Source organism: Xylaria bambusicola (genome assembly GCF_022495145.1).
Source record: "Xylaria bambusicola strain CBS 139988 unplaced genomic scaffold F5B22scaffold_29, whole genome shotgun sequence".
Classification (NCBI taxonomy): domain Eukaryota; kingdom Fungi; phylum Ascomycota; class Sordariomycetes; order Xylariales; family Xylariaceae; genus Xylaria; species Xylaria bambusicola.
In genome coordinates, this window is record NW_025953582.1 from 98,627 (window position 1) to 115,407 (window position 16,781).

General features: G+C 46.2%; 6 protein-coding genes across 6 annotated transcripts; 4 read left to right on the forward strand and 2 right to left on the reverse strand.

Annotated features, from left to right (window-relative positions):
- Window positions 1–235: 235 nt before the first annotated feature.
- F5B22DRAFT_611869 (Alpha/Beta hydrolase protein) lies at window positions 236–1,726 on the reverse strand. Its single transcript, XM_047975303.1, has 3 exons — window positions 1,170–1,726; window positions 786–1,068; window positions 236–687 (listed from the first exon to the last, which is right to left on the reverse strand). Exons 1-3 carry the CDS (start codon window positions 1,502–1,504, stop codon window positions 553–555), a joined length of 753 nt encoding a protein of 250 aa, XP_047829552.1. The 5' UTR covers window positions 1,505–1,726; the 3' UTR covers window positions 236–552.
- On the reverse strand, window positions 1,713–5,353 carry F5B22DRAFT_611873 (uncharacterized protein). Its single transcript, XM_047975304.1, has 5 exons — window positions 4,919–5,353; window positions 4,207–4,867; window positions 3,207–4,150; window positions 2,508–3,151; window positions 1,713–2,435 (listed from the first exon to the last, which is right to left on the reverse strand). Exons 1-5 carry the CDS (start codon window positions 5,202–5,204, stop codon window positions 2,280–2,282), a joined length of 2,691 nt encoding a protein of 896 aa, XP_047829553.1. The 5' UTR covers window positions 5,205–5,353; the 3' UTR covers window positions 1,713–2,279.
- A 77-nt stretch (window positions 5,354–5,430) lies between these two features.
- F5B22DRAFT_611877 (uncharacterized protein) lies at window positions 5,431–8,114 on the forward strand. Its single transcript, XM_047975305.1, has 2 exons — window positions 5,431–5,978; window positions 6,110–8,114. Exons 1-2 carry the CDS (start codon window positions 5,592–5,594, stop codon window positions 7,580–7,582), a joined length of 1,860 nt encoding a protein of 619 aa, XP_047829554.1. The 5' UTR covers window positions 5,431–5,591; the 3' UTR covers window positions 7,583–8,114.
- A 1,081-nt stretch (window positions 8,115–9,195) lies between these two features.
- Window positions 9,196–11,320, forward strand: F5B22DRAFT_611879 (ribosome-inactivating protein). The gene has a single exon (XM_047975306.1). The coding sequence runs from the start codon at window positions 9,384–9,386 to the stop codon at window positions 10,935–10,937; it is 1,554 nt and encodes a 517-aa protein (XP_047829555.1). The 5' UTR covers window positions 9,196–9,383; the 3' UTR covers window positions 10,938–11,320.
- Window positions 11,321–11,783: 463 nt separating this feature from the next.
- F5B22DRAFT_656974 (heterokaryon incompatibility protein-domain-containing protein) lies at window positions 11,784–14,238 on the forward strand (the record flags this gene model as incomplete). Its single annotated transcript, XM_047980009.1, has 2 exons — window positions 11,784–12,963; window positions 13,059–14,238. 2 exons carry the CDS (start codon window positions 11,784–11,786, stop codon window positions 13,646–13,648), a joined length of 1,770 nt encoding a protein of 589 aa, XP_047829556.1. The 3' UTR covers window positions 13,649–14,238.
- A 300-nt stretch (window positions 14,239–14,538) lies between these two features.
- F5B22DRAFT_611884 (nicotinamide mononucleotide permease) lies at window positions 14,539–16,532 on the forward strand. Its single transcript, XM_047975307.1, has 3 exons — window positions 14,539–15,009; window positions 15,095–15,455; window positions 15,525–16,532. The coding sequence occupies exons 1-3, from the start codon at window positions 14,726–14,728 to the stop codon at window positions 16,353–16,355; spliced, it is 1,476 nt and encodes a 491-aa protein (XP_047829557.1). The 5' UTR covers window positions 14,539–14,725; the 3' UTR covers window positions 16,356–16,532.
- The last annotated feature ends 249 nt before the right edge of the window (window positions 16,533–16,781 follow it).

Sequence of the window (16,781 nt, forward strand, 5' to 3'; positions counted from 1 at the left end):
TTTTTTTTTTTTTTTATTTTTTTTTTTTTTTATTTTTTTTTTTTTTTTTTTTTTTTTTTTTTTTTTGTTTTTATTTTTTTTTTTTTTTTTTTTTTTTTTAATTATAATTTTTTAAAAAAAAAAAAAAAAAAAAAAAAAAAAAAAAAAGCTCCATTGTATGAGGAAGTCAACAGATTGGTAAAGTATTGATTGGAAGTGGCGCTAAATTGCATTTGCACCGGCTTCATTACATTGCGGTGTAGAGATAGAGTGACTCACTGTCAGAACGGCTGTACAAGGTATACAGTGAGACTCTCATTGCGGCACAAGATCTAAAAGGTCAGAGGTTTAAGGCATTCAGACTTCTCTAACTATATATAATGTATCTCTGTGTTCCCCTGCCCTGAGACCCCTGACACTTATCAATAAGGCTTATATTGCTGCGCGAAGCTAGGAGTGAAGACGTCCATACCCATCTGACCATATGCATCAGTTGTCTTTCTCTATCTTGGTCCCGTAACTAAAACCATAGGGGCCGTGATTATTCTCTGTTCAAACAGATACAAGGGTGTTTTAAGATTCCATGACCTCTCTAACAAACTTGACAATCTGCTCTGCGAGTGCTTCTGGCTGACTGACAAATGGCATGTGTCCCGTATCAAAGTTTACAACATCCCACTCCACGCCGGACTTCTCAATCCATGAGTCCTAGGTATATAGCATAAAGGTTAGATGTTTTGGTCGTCATACAAAGAATTATTGCAACATAACAATCTAACGATCTGAAAAGGGAAACTATTACTCACCTGTAGAAAGGAGGGATTGCATTGGTCCTTAACGGTGCGGATATACAATCTCCTCCTGTTAAAGCCTTCATCTTGCCAAGCCGGCGCTGATGATTTTGTCTCAAATGCTTTGAGTGCGTGGGGTTTCATGAATCTATCAAGCTCTGGGTCTGGCTCGCAGTCGTTATATAAGACTTGCATGGCTGGCTCGATAAGGGCGAGGCCTTCCGAAGGCTTATTGGACTTGATGAAAGGTGGATATGCACCACCCACTGCCTCGAACAGTGTTTCGCCCTCTAATGTGCTACCAGGCTTGTTGTTAGTGCGTTTCTAATTACTTGAACAGCTCAATTTATTTTGAGGTGATACCCGAGAGGGAAAAAATAAAGCCAGACTCTTGCTCACATGTTTCCGGCGACGTAAATGAGTCCGAGGACTGCATTTTCGTAGCCTGCGGCCTTGCGACTGTCCTTATCGAGTCCTTTTGCAGCGCCACCAGCGACTACACCCCCATATGAGTGAGCGAGAACGACGAGATCTAGTCCTTGATCTAAGAGTGAAAGTAGAGTGTCCTTGAGGACCGCGATATCATTTGAGCAGTCCGCATTTAGTGGATCAGGTGGGTTGCAACTTGGGTATGATCTGGGGTGCGTCTTAATTGCTCCAAGGTACGAAGCCATTTTGTTAAAGCCTTCGGTTGTGCCAAAAGCACCAGGAACGAGAACAAGAAGAGGCGCCATTTCAGAAGCGATCAGGATCTTTGAAAAATGGGAGGATCTGGTGAGGTATGATGTTGGTTAATTGTGTGGGAAGCTTAGATGTCTTGAGGGTAGGTCCTCGGAGTAAAGCATCTGTCTTTGGTACAAGTCTACGATAAGCGTACATCACATTATATATGCCTAGAAATAAAATGAACAACTAGAGGAAATGAGTGAAGGATGATCCAAGTCTACCCTTCGGCCCCCACGGGAAGGAAAATAAGAGTAGCGTCAGATCTGCAGTTGGTAATCCATCAATAAAGCTGCAGCTGGCGGGTGTTTCCAACTGGAAGTCAGCTGCCGATACAGTTTATATACGGCCGCCTACCAAAACTACAGTATGCAAAATGACGCCGTTAGCTGCACCTACTGCTTGAAGCTATCACCAACCCTACCCAAGCACCTTCAATTTCAACACTTCTAACCACCAACAAGTATAGAGATGGCAAACTGGATAACTTAGCCCTCTTTGACCTTGTTCCTTCTGCAAACATCGAGAAACAAATGCGTACATTTTGATGAATAGCCGTCATATAGCGTACCATTCAAACTTTGGTGGCATACTGTGTGCGAATGATAGAAATCAAATGACAGCATTTAAGAACAGCTGCCTGTTACAGATTTAGAAGAAAGGTTACTACAGACCTAGCCTCGCTTGAAAAAAAGAAGACAGAGAGACAGGGAAGGAAAAGCTTTAGGTAGACGGACAAGTAATTGCTCTATTTACAACACTTTGACGAACATACTTGGATCCAAGTTAGATGTGCTCTCCGTCACCAGATTTCTTTTCGCCGCCTTGAATGGGTAGACTAGGCTTGCTGTTGCGCTGCTCGCGAATAACCCTCGTGTGCTTCCAGAGGATATCTTGTTCGTCTTCAGGAACCCATCGCTTGACTAAGACATAATCTGGATCCTGTTGCATGTTACAGTTAGTTAATACATTCAGTTCTCCCCAGGCGCACCTCTGAAACAAAGTGCTACTTACTTCGTCCAATACAAAGTCAACCTTGTGGACGCGCAGAGTCTCGAGTGAGAGATGTCGTCGGGCAAAACGTGTGTATGTGGGCCGTTGAATCTCTTCTTTGGTGATCTTATCTTTTGGCTTCAATTCCTGATTTTCCTGCCCCTCGAGAAGCGCATTTATCTGTTTTTCCTCAAGACCAGACTGTAATAATGTTTCCTGGAGGCGCTGCTTATACTCGCGCTCGTACTCCAGCCTCTCGGCTTCTTTTTTCTTGTATTCCTCAACGGCCTCTTCAGCCTCCTGCTCGCGGCGCCTCTTTTCAGCAAGCGCAGCTTCCTCCTTTTTTAAACGATCAAGTTCTATCTTCTGCTTAATACGACGCTCTAACTCTTCACGCTCAATTTTCTCACGGATTTGGTCCAGCTCTCTTTTAGCCTCACGCAGCTCGTGCTCTTCATTGGCGCTCCGTTCGCGGCGTTTCTTCTCTAGTTCGACTCTGGCGAGGAGTCTAAGTTCCTCGAGTTCATTACTAACACGAACAAGCTCGTAGTCGTCGGAGATGGTGGGGTCGGCTGTGAGCTTCGCAATGGCTCGCCGCTGCTTGATCTCGAGTTCATCGATCAATCCACGGTCCCGCATATTAGACCCTTCCGCTCGCGTGATGCCTACACTACTTATTAGCAAAAAAGTACTTCGACAGTGCGTGAAAGCGAAACTTGCCTTGGTCAATATCTTGAAAGCGAACGATATCAATATCTGGATAGTGAGTGGTGTCAATATCATGATCCTCAGTGATGATCTCTCGTTCGATGGTGACCGGTTTGGTTGTGGGCGACAGACGGTGTGGATTCCCCCGCGAATCTCGGTGTCTAACCTTAACCTCGATATCATCCATTTCGTCGGCAAACCGCACACTATCCTGCCTCTCCTCCACGCTGTCTTCCGATGGCCGGAGCTTGGAGGGAACGTTCTCTCCTTCATGTCCTTCTGGATAAAGTTCGGTAATAGTTTCTGTCTGTTCGGCTAATGCTACCCTTCCCATAGCGTCTTCTCTTGTGCTCTCATGCGAGACACGCTCTGAACTTCCATCAAATACCCAAGGGCCAGTATCGTTCCTAGGAGTAATAGGCTCTTCATGGGCATTTAATAAGCCACTTGGAGTAGGTGACGGCGTTCTACGTGGCGAGATGTCGTCACTCCTTGCTTCAGAATAGCTTCCGCTGTGGGTAGATATGGTTTCCTGGTCTGCATTTGCTTCATCGGGTTCCTCATCGTCATCTTCAACGTCTGGAAGGGCAAAAAGGGCCAAATCGACTTGATGACGACCTACGTGCCGCTGGTATTGCGCACTGGATTCCAGGGCAACTTGGCAAAAGGGACACTCGACAGGAGAAGATGGAGATATTGATAGAGTTCGACTGCATTTCGCAATCAGCGCATCGACTTCCATGTCCGTTTTTGACCCGTGGATTCTGCTAATGTGCTGGTGCAAGTTTAATTCCGTTGTGCTATCTAATCCACATTGATATGGACATGTCCAACTTTTCCAATGCTTCTGGAACATGTGGTACATCCATTCGTGGCGGCGACTGTATTCTCTACTAGCTGTTGTACAGTCTTCGGCCAGACAAATGTATGGCCGTAAGTCGCGGAGAACGTGTTTCCTATCTTTATAAGCATCTGTGAAACCTCACTAGCGAATTCAACGTAGCGCACTTACTTCCATTGATGTGTACTGCTAACTGATATCAACATGAAACAGAATCGACATTCAAATGGACCATCATAGGCTCTTCTTGGTAAAGGGGGTATTCTGAGTTGATTAGACTCTGGAGCAGTGGTAGCGAAAGAAGTTTGAGAGAAACCCGTATCGGAACGTTCATCCTCGTCTAGTTCTCCGAATGATGGTAAAGCTCCATGAACTCTCATTGCTATGGGAATAGATGATGCAATCGTGCTCTGTGCACCAGCTTCGGACCGCCCGGAATCGAACAAGCCGCGAGCCAGTTTCTCATGATGGGATTTCCGGTACCTGAAATACTGTCGCCTCATGGATAGTGCTTGGCCCAACCTTTTAACCAGAGTTTGACTTAGGCTTGGAAACTTAGCTTCCACATGAGCTTTATCATTTGCTTCAAAGTAGTGCACCTTTGCGTACTCATTCGACATGAAGCGGTCGTGTGGCGCAGGGTTTCGAAGCGATATTGAAAGTCTTAGCAAACTACCAACGGTGTCAGTAATTTCCCTCGTCAACTGGCTTAATTCTGAATTGAATTCGAAATCTTCGTTGGCAAGGAGATCCTTGAGTTCATCGTCGAGTTCACTAGCTTCCCCATGGTCCTGGTCCCACGGAAGTGTTTCTCCGGATAGTATTGAATGCACTAGACCTTGTCAGAGATTGGTTTACACTTCGCAAGTGGTTTGTATCCTACTTTCATGCAGTGAGGTGATTAAATCGGCAAGCAACCTCATCACTTGTGCATGGAGGTGAGACGAGTCTCGGAGGCGATAATCTAAAGAACTGCGTCCAGTTCGATGCGCTGCTATATTGCCGGCCCATAGCTTGAACTTTGACAGTTGGTCCCCTATCATTTGCACCCCAGAGACTTCTGAATCGCCAAGCTCTGCTTGGATCTCAACCGTATTGATTGCTTCAAATGCGGCCAGACTCTGGGCTACGCGATCTGCGATTGACTCTGTGGGGTTCTCGGCGGCCATTTCCACATCTGAAGCAAGAATTGTGTGATTCGAAAGGCCCTTCTTGAATCTTTTGTTGTCTCAATGAGAGGCTTCAAATGAGGTATCTATCAGGCTTTGATGTGATCTGACTCAGCAGTGTTGCTAAGTAATTTACAAGTGAGCCTCACCCCTCATTCAGTTATATCATGATGCCAGGATAGTAGGGTTACATCGCATGACTCCTCTAAGCTTACTTATGCTGACACCACTGTAATCAGTTTTCAGCCGCAAAACCCCTCTTGCAAGGAACCTTCTTTTCATCTGCGACTACTCCGCCATCGATTCATGGCGTCGGAGTCTAGAGTTCCTTTTTTCTAGGATTTTCTTGCACAGACTGTACAATAGTCGTGCGTTAAAGCCGTCAGAATGTCAGGCTTCGAAGTTGTCGGTATTGTCCTCGGCGCTATCCCCCTTCTGATATCCGCTCTCGAGCATTATGAGAGTGGAATTAAGACGATACAGATAGTTCGGCGTCGTGCAAAAGTGATGCATTCTCTGGCCACGGCCCTTAGTACTGAGCAGACCATACTTAGGAACACCTGCGAGACCTTGCTGGGGGGGATCATAGACCCCAAAGACATGCAGCCTCTACTTGCGGAACCTTTCGGGCCGCTATGGCAGGACCCCGATACCAAGGCCGTCGTCGAGCGAAGGCTTGACCACACGCTGAAGGATTTTAAGGCTCTGGTACATTCCATGAAGGAAGCGGTGGAAGAGATACAGTCGAAGCTAGGTCTTGGGCCGGATTTTGAGGTCAGTCTCATGCTAAAATCAGAAAGCTTTAGGCCGTGGATCATGGACTAGACGGTAGTAGGATCTCAAGTGTCATATGACTAAACGGATAGAACGATTTTCCCGATTTCAGCGCTAACAAGCTAAGACAGATGAAAATCGACAATAGGCCGGTTGCCAAGCGGGAAATGGTCAAGATCGCTTTACAATTTTCCACTCACGAAGACGCCTTGAAGAAGCTAGCGGATACCAATCAGAAACTTGATCTGATGATAACTGGTAACCTGCGAAATGAGCCTTATCGGAAGGTTCATTCACAAGAGAAGCTATTCAGCTTGCTAGAAGCAGTATCAAGAAGCATATATAATGCTCTAAGATCCAGCCTATCTTGTACATGCGCCCGATCGCATGGCGTAGGTTTCAGTCTCCCTGCGGCAAGAGTCACAAGGCGGGTCCAAGACGAAGAGGCGCTGATTAAGCGACTAGATTTCCATCTTGTCTTAGCCAACAAGCCGCAGGATACCAAAGGAAAAGCACACAGCAGCTGGGTATGGGATGAACTTGTCCTCCGATTAGCAGAGATCCCAATGAAAGTGCGTGCAGCAGCTTTGCTTCCCGTGGCTACCGATGTGGTAGTAAAGAAGTCTAAATTTGTTCGCGTGAAATTCTTGGATCACGACACAACTACACCTATAGTACGAGCACCTTCACCGCTAGACAGCGCTGGATCGACGGTTGCCCCAGGCCTTGATGCATCGCATCAAGTCATTACCAACCCCATGGGATATGCTTCTCAGCTTCCACGAGAGACTCGGCAACTTGTACAGGTGAAAGACATTTGTCGCACATTAAGCGGCAAGCCGCCAGAGATCCAATATCAGGACCCCTACGGATATCTGCTTGATGAGACCACTTCACAAAAACAGAGATTTGAAGTATTTCCCTTTAGATCTTATGATAACGACGAGTGCGCGACGGTCCACCTAAGGGACGTTTTCTCCCAGACGCGTCGACCTTCACTCGCTCGAAAGTACCACATTGCCGCCACGGCGGCTTCTAGTGTTTTATTTATGCACAAGACGCTATGGATGCCCGCTACGCTTACTATAAATAACGTGTTCCTAATCTCGCGTTATGGGAACGTGGATTTCGATGAGATTTACTTGATAAAGCAGTCGCTTCATGATTTAGACGGTTCGACAACAGCGTCCAACTATGACTCTTTAAGCGAAGCCGCAGGGGTATCGACACTATACTACCTAGGAATCTTCCTTATAGAGGTTATGCTATGGAAGCCAATATACGATTTTTGGAGCGAGGAAGGTGTCGACTTAAGCGGTGTTCCGCTAGAAGACATATTCGACTATACGACAGCTAAAGGCTTTGCTAGGATTCAAGGGATATTAAATCAAATCGAGTGGATCGGCTCCCCTGAATTCAAGAAGGTCGTGGAGCACTGTATCAAATGCGATCTGGACGCCAACAGTTTATCTTTGGATAACGTTGCCTTCCGCCAAGCCATTTACAGCGACATTGTGTTACCATTGCAAGACGCCGACCGACTAGCGGGTGGAAAGATGACAGCAGGTAAAGGCAAACCTCTCACACCAATGAAAGTAGCGTAATGGAAAGAAGAATTGCTCTATAGTTTCAAAAACTGTCGTCGGTTGTTGTAATATGCTTTTAGGAGCGCAACACAAAAATGATTTGGTAGGCTCAGCGTTTAGGGAATCGGAAGGGGGGTATGGACGAAACAGAGACTGTATTGACTGGAGCAGGACGAGCGGGGTGTACCGAGGTCCGACCTGTTTTACCTCTGCTGTTATAACTGTCCCATTAGGCCTCAGCACCAAGATATACTTGGGATATAGATGCAAGTGTGAAACCTTGCTATGTTAGCAGTAGTGTTGGCTGGTGAGAATTACGGCGGCAGGAGGGTAGTCGGGGTTAGGACGCTAAAGCTGCCCTGTATTTCTGGCATCTGCCGCACCCAAAATGTCCTCAGATACCTAGGGTTGTAGCAGTCAGAAATAAGCGAGCGAGTCAATTGAAGGTGTATCGAGCTTGGCGAGTCTTGGCGTGGTAGCTGGTATATTAATGAGCGTATATGAGACTAAACTTGTCGAGCATCATTGTCTAGAAAATAAGTAATAATTGAAACTATTTAGGTTTCGATATCACTTCAGCAAAAGTAAACATTCTGGGGGTGAGTATTGACATCATCTACTTATGTGTCATTACACCCCCTACTTTCTTTGAGATACATATCTCCGTCTATGAGAAGGATGTTGTCGCGTGTTCTAGGTATAATCATCGCAAGAAAGTGGGTGCAAGCTAATCACCTAATCATGGACACTTATGCCACTAGAAATAGATGGATCATTGTCAAGAACAATCTTACAGACCATACCACTGACGGATACATCTGCTTTGGTAGATTCTTGCGAGTATTGCACACCCAATACTGATACTATTAAACATAGACGAGTAATAATTGTCAACGATCGGTGTTTTCCGGCAGCATACAGGCTGGGAGCAACAATAGTTGAGGCACAAGGTGTCTGTATGAGCTTGGGGAAAACAGTGCTCTGCAGGCTTTAACCCTATCGTTCAATTCTCTATCTTGCGTGGTTGACTCATTTCGCTAATGCGCCTACGAAGCACCGAATTTTCAAAAGTTACAGTATGATGTTTGATTAATTTGCATCCTACACCATTCCGATTCCATCCTTCTTCTCCGTTATTGTTACCGTTGAAGTTGAATGCGGGGTTTGCAGCTCAGCCGACCTTCGACAGAGATACTGCAACATAACAACCAAACTGGGATGAATATTTATTACTAGAGATCAGTGTTCAGCTGCTAACTCAAACCTGGTTCGTCACGATTTAGGCTTCCATGAGCATTGATCGATATTATCAACGTAAAAATGATGCTATGAAGAATCGTAATGGGTAATTGTCGTTGCACTTGCTCTTAGGTTTGTTTATTAGCGACTCGTATTGATTAGAGCAACGATTCAATAGCGATGCCAAATCATGTCTCTTGATGGAACCGAGATGGTTACGGTATCTCAAATTCTATTAACCAAGACCTATGATTCCACATTTCGGGATAGACATGGGAGTCAGGGTTGACCAAGTGGGTTATGATAGACAAACATGATAGCTGAAAAGTTCATAATGGCATAAAGTCCTGCCTGACGAGAGCTGAACGTAATGCTTTTGGTGATCGTTCCATCTTGAGACTATGTAGATTCGAAACTATCATGAGTGAATGGGTGTGCGACACTCCAAGAAGCCATGGTCGAGTACATATAAATGATGACGAAGATGGAGGGTTTTCATCGTCGTTTGTGCAACTCAGTAACAAAGAAGACATCTATTTATTCACCAGCCGATACTTGCTACGTATAATTTCTCATCAAAATGAATCCAGACTTTGAGTTGACATTCGACATCGATGATGGTGAAGCCGAGTATAACAGACTCATAGTAGAAATACGTGACCGTCTTTCTGAGGGTAGGCGGAGTGCCTGTCAATCAGTCCGCTACCTCCGCCCGCAACAAGACCCTCCTGCTAATTGGTTCGACGTCGTATTGACCGCGGGTCAACAGACAATAAGAGTGAGATTCAGGAGTGACAACCTCTACTTGGATGCTTACCAGCAGGGAAACACTCCCACCAGTCAGTGGTTCGAGTTCAGCGATGCGCCACGGATTACTCCTGGTGCTACTCGTTTGACCTATCAAGGTGGCTACCCTCAACTTGAGCCTGTGGCCGAGACGGGTTCTTCTGGCAGAGCAACGATGGCTCTTGGTCGCGCTCAGCTCGAAAATGCTATCCAAGTACTTGGAAGAGGGCCAGCACAAGAATCGCAACGAGCACGACAACTCCTTGTTCTTATACAAATGATAAGCGAAGCGGTTAGGTTTACATGGATTTCTGACGAGTTTGTCAACAATTGGTGGGGTACAGTACAGCCTGAAGGTAGAATGATGGGACTTCAGAATGCCTGGCGAATACTCTCAGGTGGGGTATTGCATGCCAATGAGGGTGATGCTGATACCCCCCTCCGGATGCGGGAAAACGCTGACAACACTCTGAATATAAATACACCTCGTGCAGCCGCTGCTGTCCTCGGCATCATGGTATGCCGCGCTCTTCCGGGCCCTAACCGTCCTGGTCGCTCTACGATGACCACAATGGGACAAAACCCATTCGACTATCCCAAGGGCCGAGAACTAGTCGAGGTCTTCTGGCTTTGCATTAATGATATAGATGGTGAAGATGACGGCAGTCTTTACGGTACCGTCATTGCAGTTGATGCCTTAGGCAGCCAGTACGTCTATAACCGCGACAGAAGCAAGCCTGAATCCATCGCTCCAGGCCAACACGCTTTACTCACGGGCCCACCCCAAAGCATCGAAGCTGCGGATAGCTTCGCCTTCGTCGTGGACCTAATGGACTATGACTACCTTTCACCAGACGATAGCATCGCCAAGGGAACAATCAACTGGAACCCCTACAACATTGCAAATCAATACGACAAGGCCCTAACGGATAGTATCAAGGGAGACAACGGCTTGGTAACGCTTCACTACGTCGTTCTGAGCAACGCATCGCAGGCCCTCATTGAAATCATTCTGATCAACGGGGATGGGGAGAGCACCGCTAGTGTCTACGGTACCATCACAGCCTATAACGAGCATGGAGATAGCCAACTTTTCCTGAAGCCAGATAATGACTCTTACGTTAACGTGAGTCCCAATACGCCTATTCCGCTGTTGAGATCAGTCGTTGCTGTGCCCATGACCGGTGCACTTACAATCGATGCCCTCCTGTACGATTATGACGAGTTTTCTCCCGATGACGAGATTGCGAAGGGGAAAGCTGTGTTCAGGCCAGATATTGGGAAGTCTGAAGCTCAGTCGATCAAAGGAGCATATGGAGAGATCAGTGTGAGGGTCACATGGAGTTAAATAGCCATGGTGGCAACCTACCAGAGAATTTCGTTATTGACTATTTCCTATATTGTCTACCAACCTTAAGGCCTGGTTATTCTTTCCGCTTATTTACCTTACCTCGTCGCCGTTTAATAAGTAATTTCAATCTCTGATTTCTAAACATTTGATAATGTCCAAGCGAAGCAACCTTGGCATGCAATACGCTTAAAAAACATCTAGAATGCCTGTACTCTCTGGAATGAGAAATGGTAACAAACAGTGAAATCAAGCCTGACAAGGAGTCAACTAGCCATGTGTTACACGTGTAACCTCTGTGCCGGCTGAAATATGCAGTTCGCCTTGCACTTCGGTCGTACGAAGGACCATTGCAGGCTGTTCATGATCTCTCAAGGCATGCAGGCAATATTGGGCAATATTGGAAAGTGAGGTTATACAGACTTCGCTTCTTGAAACAGACCCTAGAGACCCAGACGGCCTGGGCTGGCAGACCATTTGTATATAGAGTCAAGTCAAGCCACCAACAGCCGAGAAGGAGTTGGTTGTTCAAGGACTACTGCAGCCCTAGTAGATCATTGTCATCTGAATTCCCAGTTCCAAGCCCAGTTCCCCTGTCCTTGTTATACCATGGTGGAAGGAGCTGATGGTAGAGATGGCTCATACAGCAGCAGCGGATGAAAATGTCGACCCTATAGTATTATGAACCAAATCACGTGATACCATTAACATGATTGCAATTGGGCAAATTCAGGCTGACGTGAGGGGTTGCAGAAGTTCTTTTTCTTAGACTATTCAAATATTAGTGCATTGGGCCGTCTTTTATCCAAACACCAAACATAAAGACAGCCAGCAGAGTTTCATTCAATGCGGTTAATTGACGTGAACACGCTCAAACTACATGAGTTTTTCGGGGATCAGATACCACCCTACGCAATCCTTTCTCATACCTGGGAAGCAGAAGAGGTCACATACGAAGAGTGGCTGTACGCAGGTCGCCAATACCCCCGGAGGTGGGGTTGGGTATATGACAAGAAAGAAGTGAGAGATATTAAGGCAAAATCTGGATATGATAAGATCGTACAGGCCTGTGCTAAGGCCCAAGGCGATAGACTATCATGGCTCTGGGTGGACACTAATTGTATCGACAAAAATAGCTCGGCAGAGTTAAGCGAGGCGATAAATTCCATGTTTCAATGGTATCGTAAATCAGCCGTCTGCTACGCCTTCTTGGTAGATGTGCACAACCCTGATGTTCGAGCATGCTTTAGAAACGACAGCGAGTTTCGGAAAAGTCGATGGTTTACAAGGGGTTGGACTTTGCAAGAGCTTATTGCTCCTTGTGGTGTCTGCTTCTACTCTTCGTCTTGGATGCCAATCAGTACAAAAACGAACATTGCGCTCTTAATCGAGGAGATCTGCTCAATACCAATTGTTGTTCTTTGCAAACCAGATGCACATACATCTTATCGAGCTGCGCAGAAAATGTCTTGGGCATCAGGGCGGAATACAACGCGGCAAGAAGACATCGCATATTGCCTGATGGATCTGTTCGATGTAAACATGCCTCTTCTGTATGGAGAAGGTGAAAAGGCCTTTCTGCGATTGCAGATTGAGATCACACGTCAACAACCGGATGTGAGGCTCTTGGCATGGCAGCAATTGCGTTCTGAACCTCGAAATATCTTTCACGTCCTCAGCTCTACCCACAAGTCTTTGCGAGCATTTGCCCCTAGCCCGAAGCACTTCTTTTTCGCTGACGGTCTCCAAATCCGCGCACAATCCATACCCACCTCCTTGCGAGTCGATGGCTTGGAGGTTGTTGTCCGGCTGCCACTAGTAAAGACACTATCATCGAATTTTGTTTTCGCTATATTGCCTTATGTACAAACGTCAGATAATCGGATGGTATGGATTCCTCTTATACATATCAGAGGACAGAGATACGTGAGAGTGGAGTTCCCTACCGTGACATTCTTTGCACCCGACATTCAATATGAACCACCTGTTGAGATCATTCTTCCTACTCATGAGGGACACTTAAATAGTATTTATGAACGTTCAGTGAGCATAAGAAATCTGGGCTTAGGATATTCGAGCACAAACGATGTCCTTCCAGCCCTTCTACTACATTTCCGACAGGCATCAGTTCCAAATGGCGTGTTGTGTACAAATTTCCTGAATATATAGACCGGAGCGACAACGGTCTTGGAGTCACGGCTGGCTCCATCCTTCACTGTCTTCATATCGACAACGATGACCGACAATTAGCCTTCGGAGGGCTCCGACTCGCTGGCGATGATACGGAAGTAGAACTACTGTTCATGGCCAAGCTAAAGGGGCCCGATGGCCCTTCAATAGCTCAATGGACCTGTAGGGACATTACTGATTGGCCCGTGTCTATCAATGACTACTATAACTCAATAAGCCATCGACACTATGATGGAGGCCATAGATTTGCTCAGGATCTCCATGGCGACAGGTATCGCGATATCGCTCAGCGTCTATATAGTCAGAGGAAGGCATATGAAAAGTTCTGGGACCTCGTGGAGGAAATAAAATGTGGAAAAGAAGACAAATTTGGCGGCTACGTGGTCATGGATGACCGAGTTTATGACCCAACCAACTCCAAGTTTCTCTCACCTACACCTACCTTGCGTTCGCCTAACGGTACGCCACCCGGGCCATGGGTCACAGTGCAGATAGTCCTTCCCAGGCCCAAAAAGAATTGAGTGCTCATAGTATTTGATTAGATTTCATAACTGCTAGTTATTCTAATCTAGTTAGTAACTTTCTACACCATTTATCACAATTCTTGGGGTTATACGAAGCGAATACCATTGTTAAGAGCCCAGGCTACTTATGACGAGGCTGGCGACGACGGCGTTAGTGCGGTCATGGGGAAGGGAGAGGTGGGGGACTTGACTTCGGGTTCGATCCAGCTGATGATCAAGCAAGACGCAATCTATCTAAATAGCTTTTCTATTATCTCTATCTAGCGGCTTAATGGACAAGCATAGACTACATAATGCAGTTAGTAGCGAACAGTGAAACTCAACGTACTTGTTCTGTGGAACGACAATCTGACATTTCTCCATGCGGAAAAGATTTACTGTTTTATACAATTGCCGACAGGTTCCCCACGCATACTAAAATTTAACTTCCTAGCTAGTCTATTCCCTATGGAGCGGATCAAAGCCCGTCTAGGGTACGCGTTAATGTTAACACTCAGTCCCTGGCGTCATCACACCACCAGCGTATCAGTGGCGGAGATACATGTAAACAGGAACAAGTCAATTTTGAATTTGGAACTCCATCTAACTATATGTATGTAAAACTTGATGGGGTACCCTGACTATTCAACTCGGGGCATCCCGGCTCTACCCCTCACGAGCATGGAGTCGGAGTGGGTTATCTTGGGGAAGAAGCCCACACAAATCATTGGAAGTGGAGTTGTGATTTCCAAACAACGTTACCATTATGTGGGGGACATTGGCACGATGGTCTTCCAGCGAGAAATGATCAGTTATTATGTGGGGGACAACGTCTGACCAGTGTTTACCCCAGCTTTGCCCAGCCACCTCCGGTAATGGGATGGGATGGGAGTGGAGCGTGGGGGAACAAATATAGGTTCTCCGGAGTAGGGACTGTGGAGAGTCTGAACTTCTATAATCTTCGACATTTTCCACTTTCCTGTTCCTCTTCGTTTATACTTCAAAATATCATTAACCTAAAAAGTCCACTTGATCTGGTTGTTCTCCCGGTTGCTGACACGGTTTCACGTTCATCTAAATCGAAATCAGATCAATATGGAGGACGACTTGAAGCCCGGCAGCCTCTACGAGAATGTTGAGCACGGAGGCTCCAATGATGGCGGATTGGTTATGCCGACCAGCCTTGCTGCGCTGACCGAGGCTGAATACAGCAAGCTTAGTAAAAAAGCTACGTTGAAGATGGATTTTGTGATCATGCCAATTCTGGTTATCATGTATATCCTCAACTATCTCGACCGTCAAAACCTAGCCAGCGCAAGACTTGCTGGCATAGAAGAAGAACTTGGCATTAGCGATGTCCAGTACCAAACCTGTGTGAGGTGAGTTATTTCCAGTCGGACATAGTGCAATACGCGATAGCCCGAAAATCTATGAGTGCGGGTAGTTAACCGTCGCACAATTTAGCATTCTATTCGTTGGGTACATTCTACTTCAAGTCCCTTCAAATTTAGTGCTGGGCAGGATCAAGTGGCCCGGTGTCTATATCTGCGCTGGCATGGCGGTTTGGGGCGCCATATCTGCAGCCATGTCAACAGTACAAGGTTTTGGTGGCCTCTTAGCTGCAAGAATCTTCCTTGGTGTTGTCGAAGCTATCTTCTTCCCTGGAGCCCTTTATTTTTTGTCGCTCTTCTACAACCGGAAACAGTATGCGTTACGCGTGGCCATTCTTTACGGCGGTTCACAGCTTGGCAATGCATTCGGCACTCTGTTCGCCATTGGCGTGTTGCGTCTAGGTGGGACATATGGCTTATCTGGATGGCGCTGGGTGAGTAAACCTTTCTATTTGACATATAATCTCCATCATTATCGTGTCAAGACTAACATGTTATTTTAGCTCTTCTTGATTGAGGGAGTGCTTACCACTGGCCTCGCGATCGGGTTCTCCTTTATCCTGCCCAACTCGAACAAGAAGATTCTTGGCTTATCCGAAATTGAATGTGAATGGGTAGAATGGAACATGGTCAAGGACCAAGGCCAGACCAATAATTCAGAGGAAATCAGTAACTGGCAAGGCTTCATGCTTGCCGCTACTGATCTCAAGACTTGGCTTCTAACCGGCACTCTATACTCGATTTACATCAATGGTGCAATCACCAACTTCTTCCCATCTGTTGTCCAGGGTCTCGGCTATGACCGGAACACTACCTACGGCATCACAGCTCCGCCATTTGTTCTAGCAGTCATCGTCATGTACATCATCGGTTGGAGCTCTGATCGCAAGCAGGAACGCTGGCTTCACATTGTTGCGCCACTAATCGTCACTGCAATCGCCAATATCATCTCCATCTCTACCACCAACACTGCGGCTCGCTACGTGGCCATTCTTCTTCTCCCAGGATCTTTCTATAGTTCGGGTATTGTCACGCTGTCGTGGGTTAGTAACAGTCTGTCTCAGCCTGCTCCGAAGCGCGCAGCAGCCATCGCTTTGGTCAATGCCATTTGCAACACGCCTAACATTTGGGGATCATACATCTACATTGGCGCTCCTCGCTACATAGTGGCGTTCATTGTTAATCTTGTAGCCGTAGGCCTCGCTATTGGATTTGCTACTGCAACAAGATTACATCTGAGAAGGCTAAACGCAAAGCTCGATCGTGGCGAGGATTCTGGAAAGCATGGTCCCACTGCGGCCCAGGTTGCTAATGGTTTCCGATATATACTGTGAGGTTACATACCATGGGTTTACCAACTTTATTGTCCAAACCAGGGGTTAGATGTTAGATACTTGCCATCCAGACTGTACATATGACGAATATTTTCCTAGACAGGTCTATTAGAGTTTCAGCATCTAGATCATGCAAATACTTACACTTCTTTTTTGATGGTCCACGTATTCTGCAAATAGTTTCGACGATTTCCCTGTCATCAACCCTTATTATGATAAGCGTGAACCCGTGCGTTGTATGCAATATGTTTACGGGCCCGGCAAGCACTTGGAATAGTCATCTACTGTGGATCTCTTGTTACAGGTAGTTATGAACACGCCTAACTTGATTTACTTCTAAGATATACTAAATGTCTCGCTCTCGGCACGCTACTCCCTTCCAACATAACACTCGGCAAATTTGATTTAGACTTCTGCGTTACATAG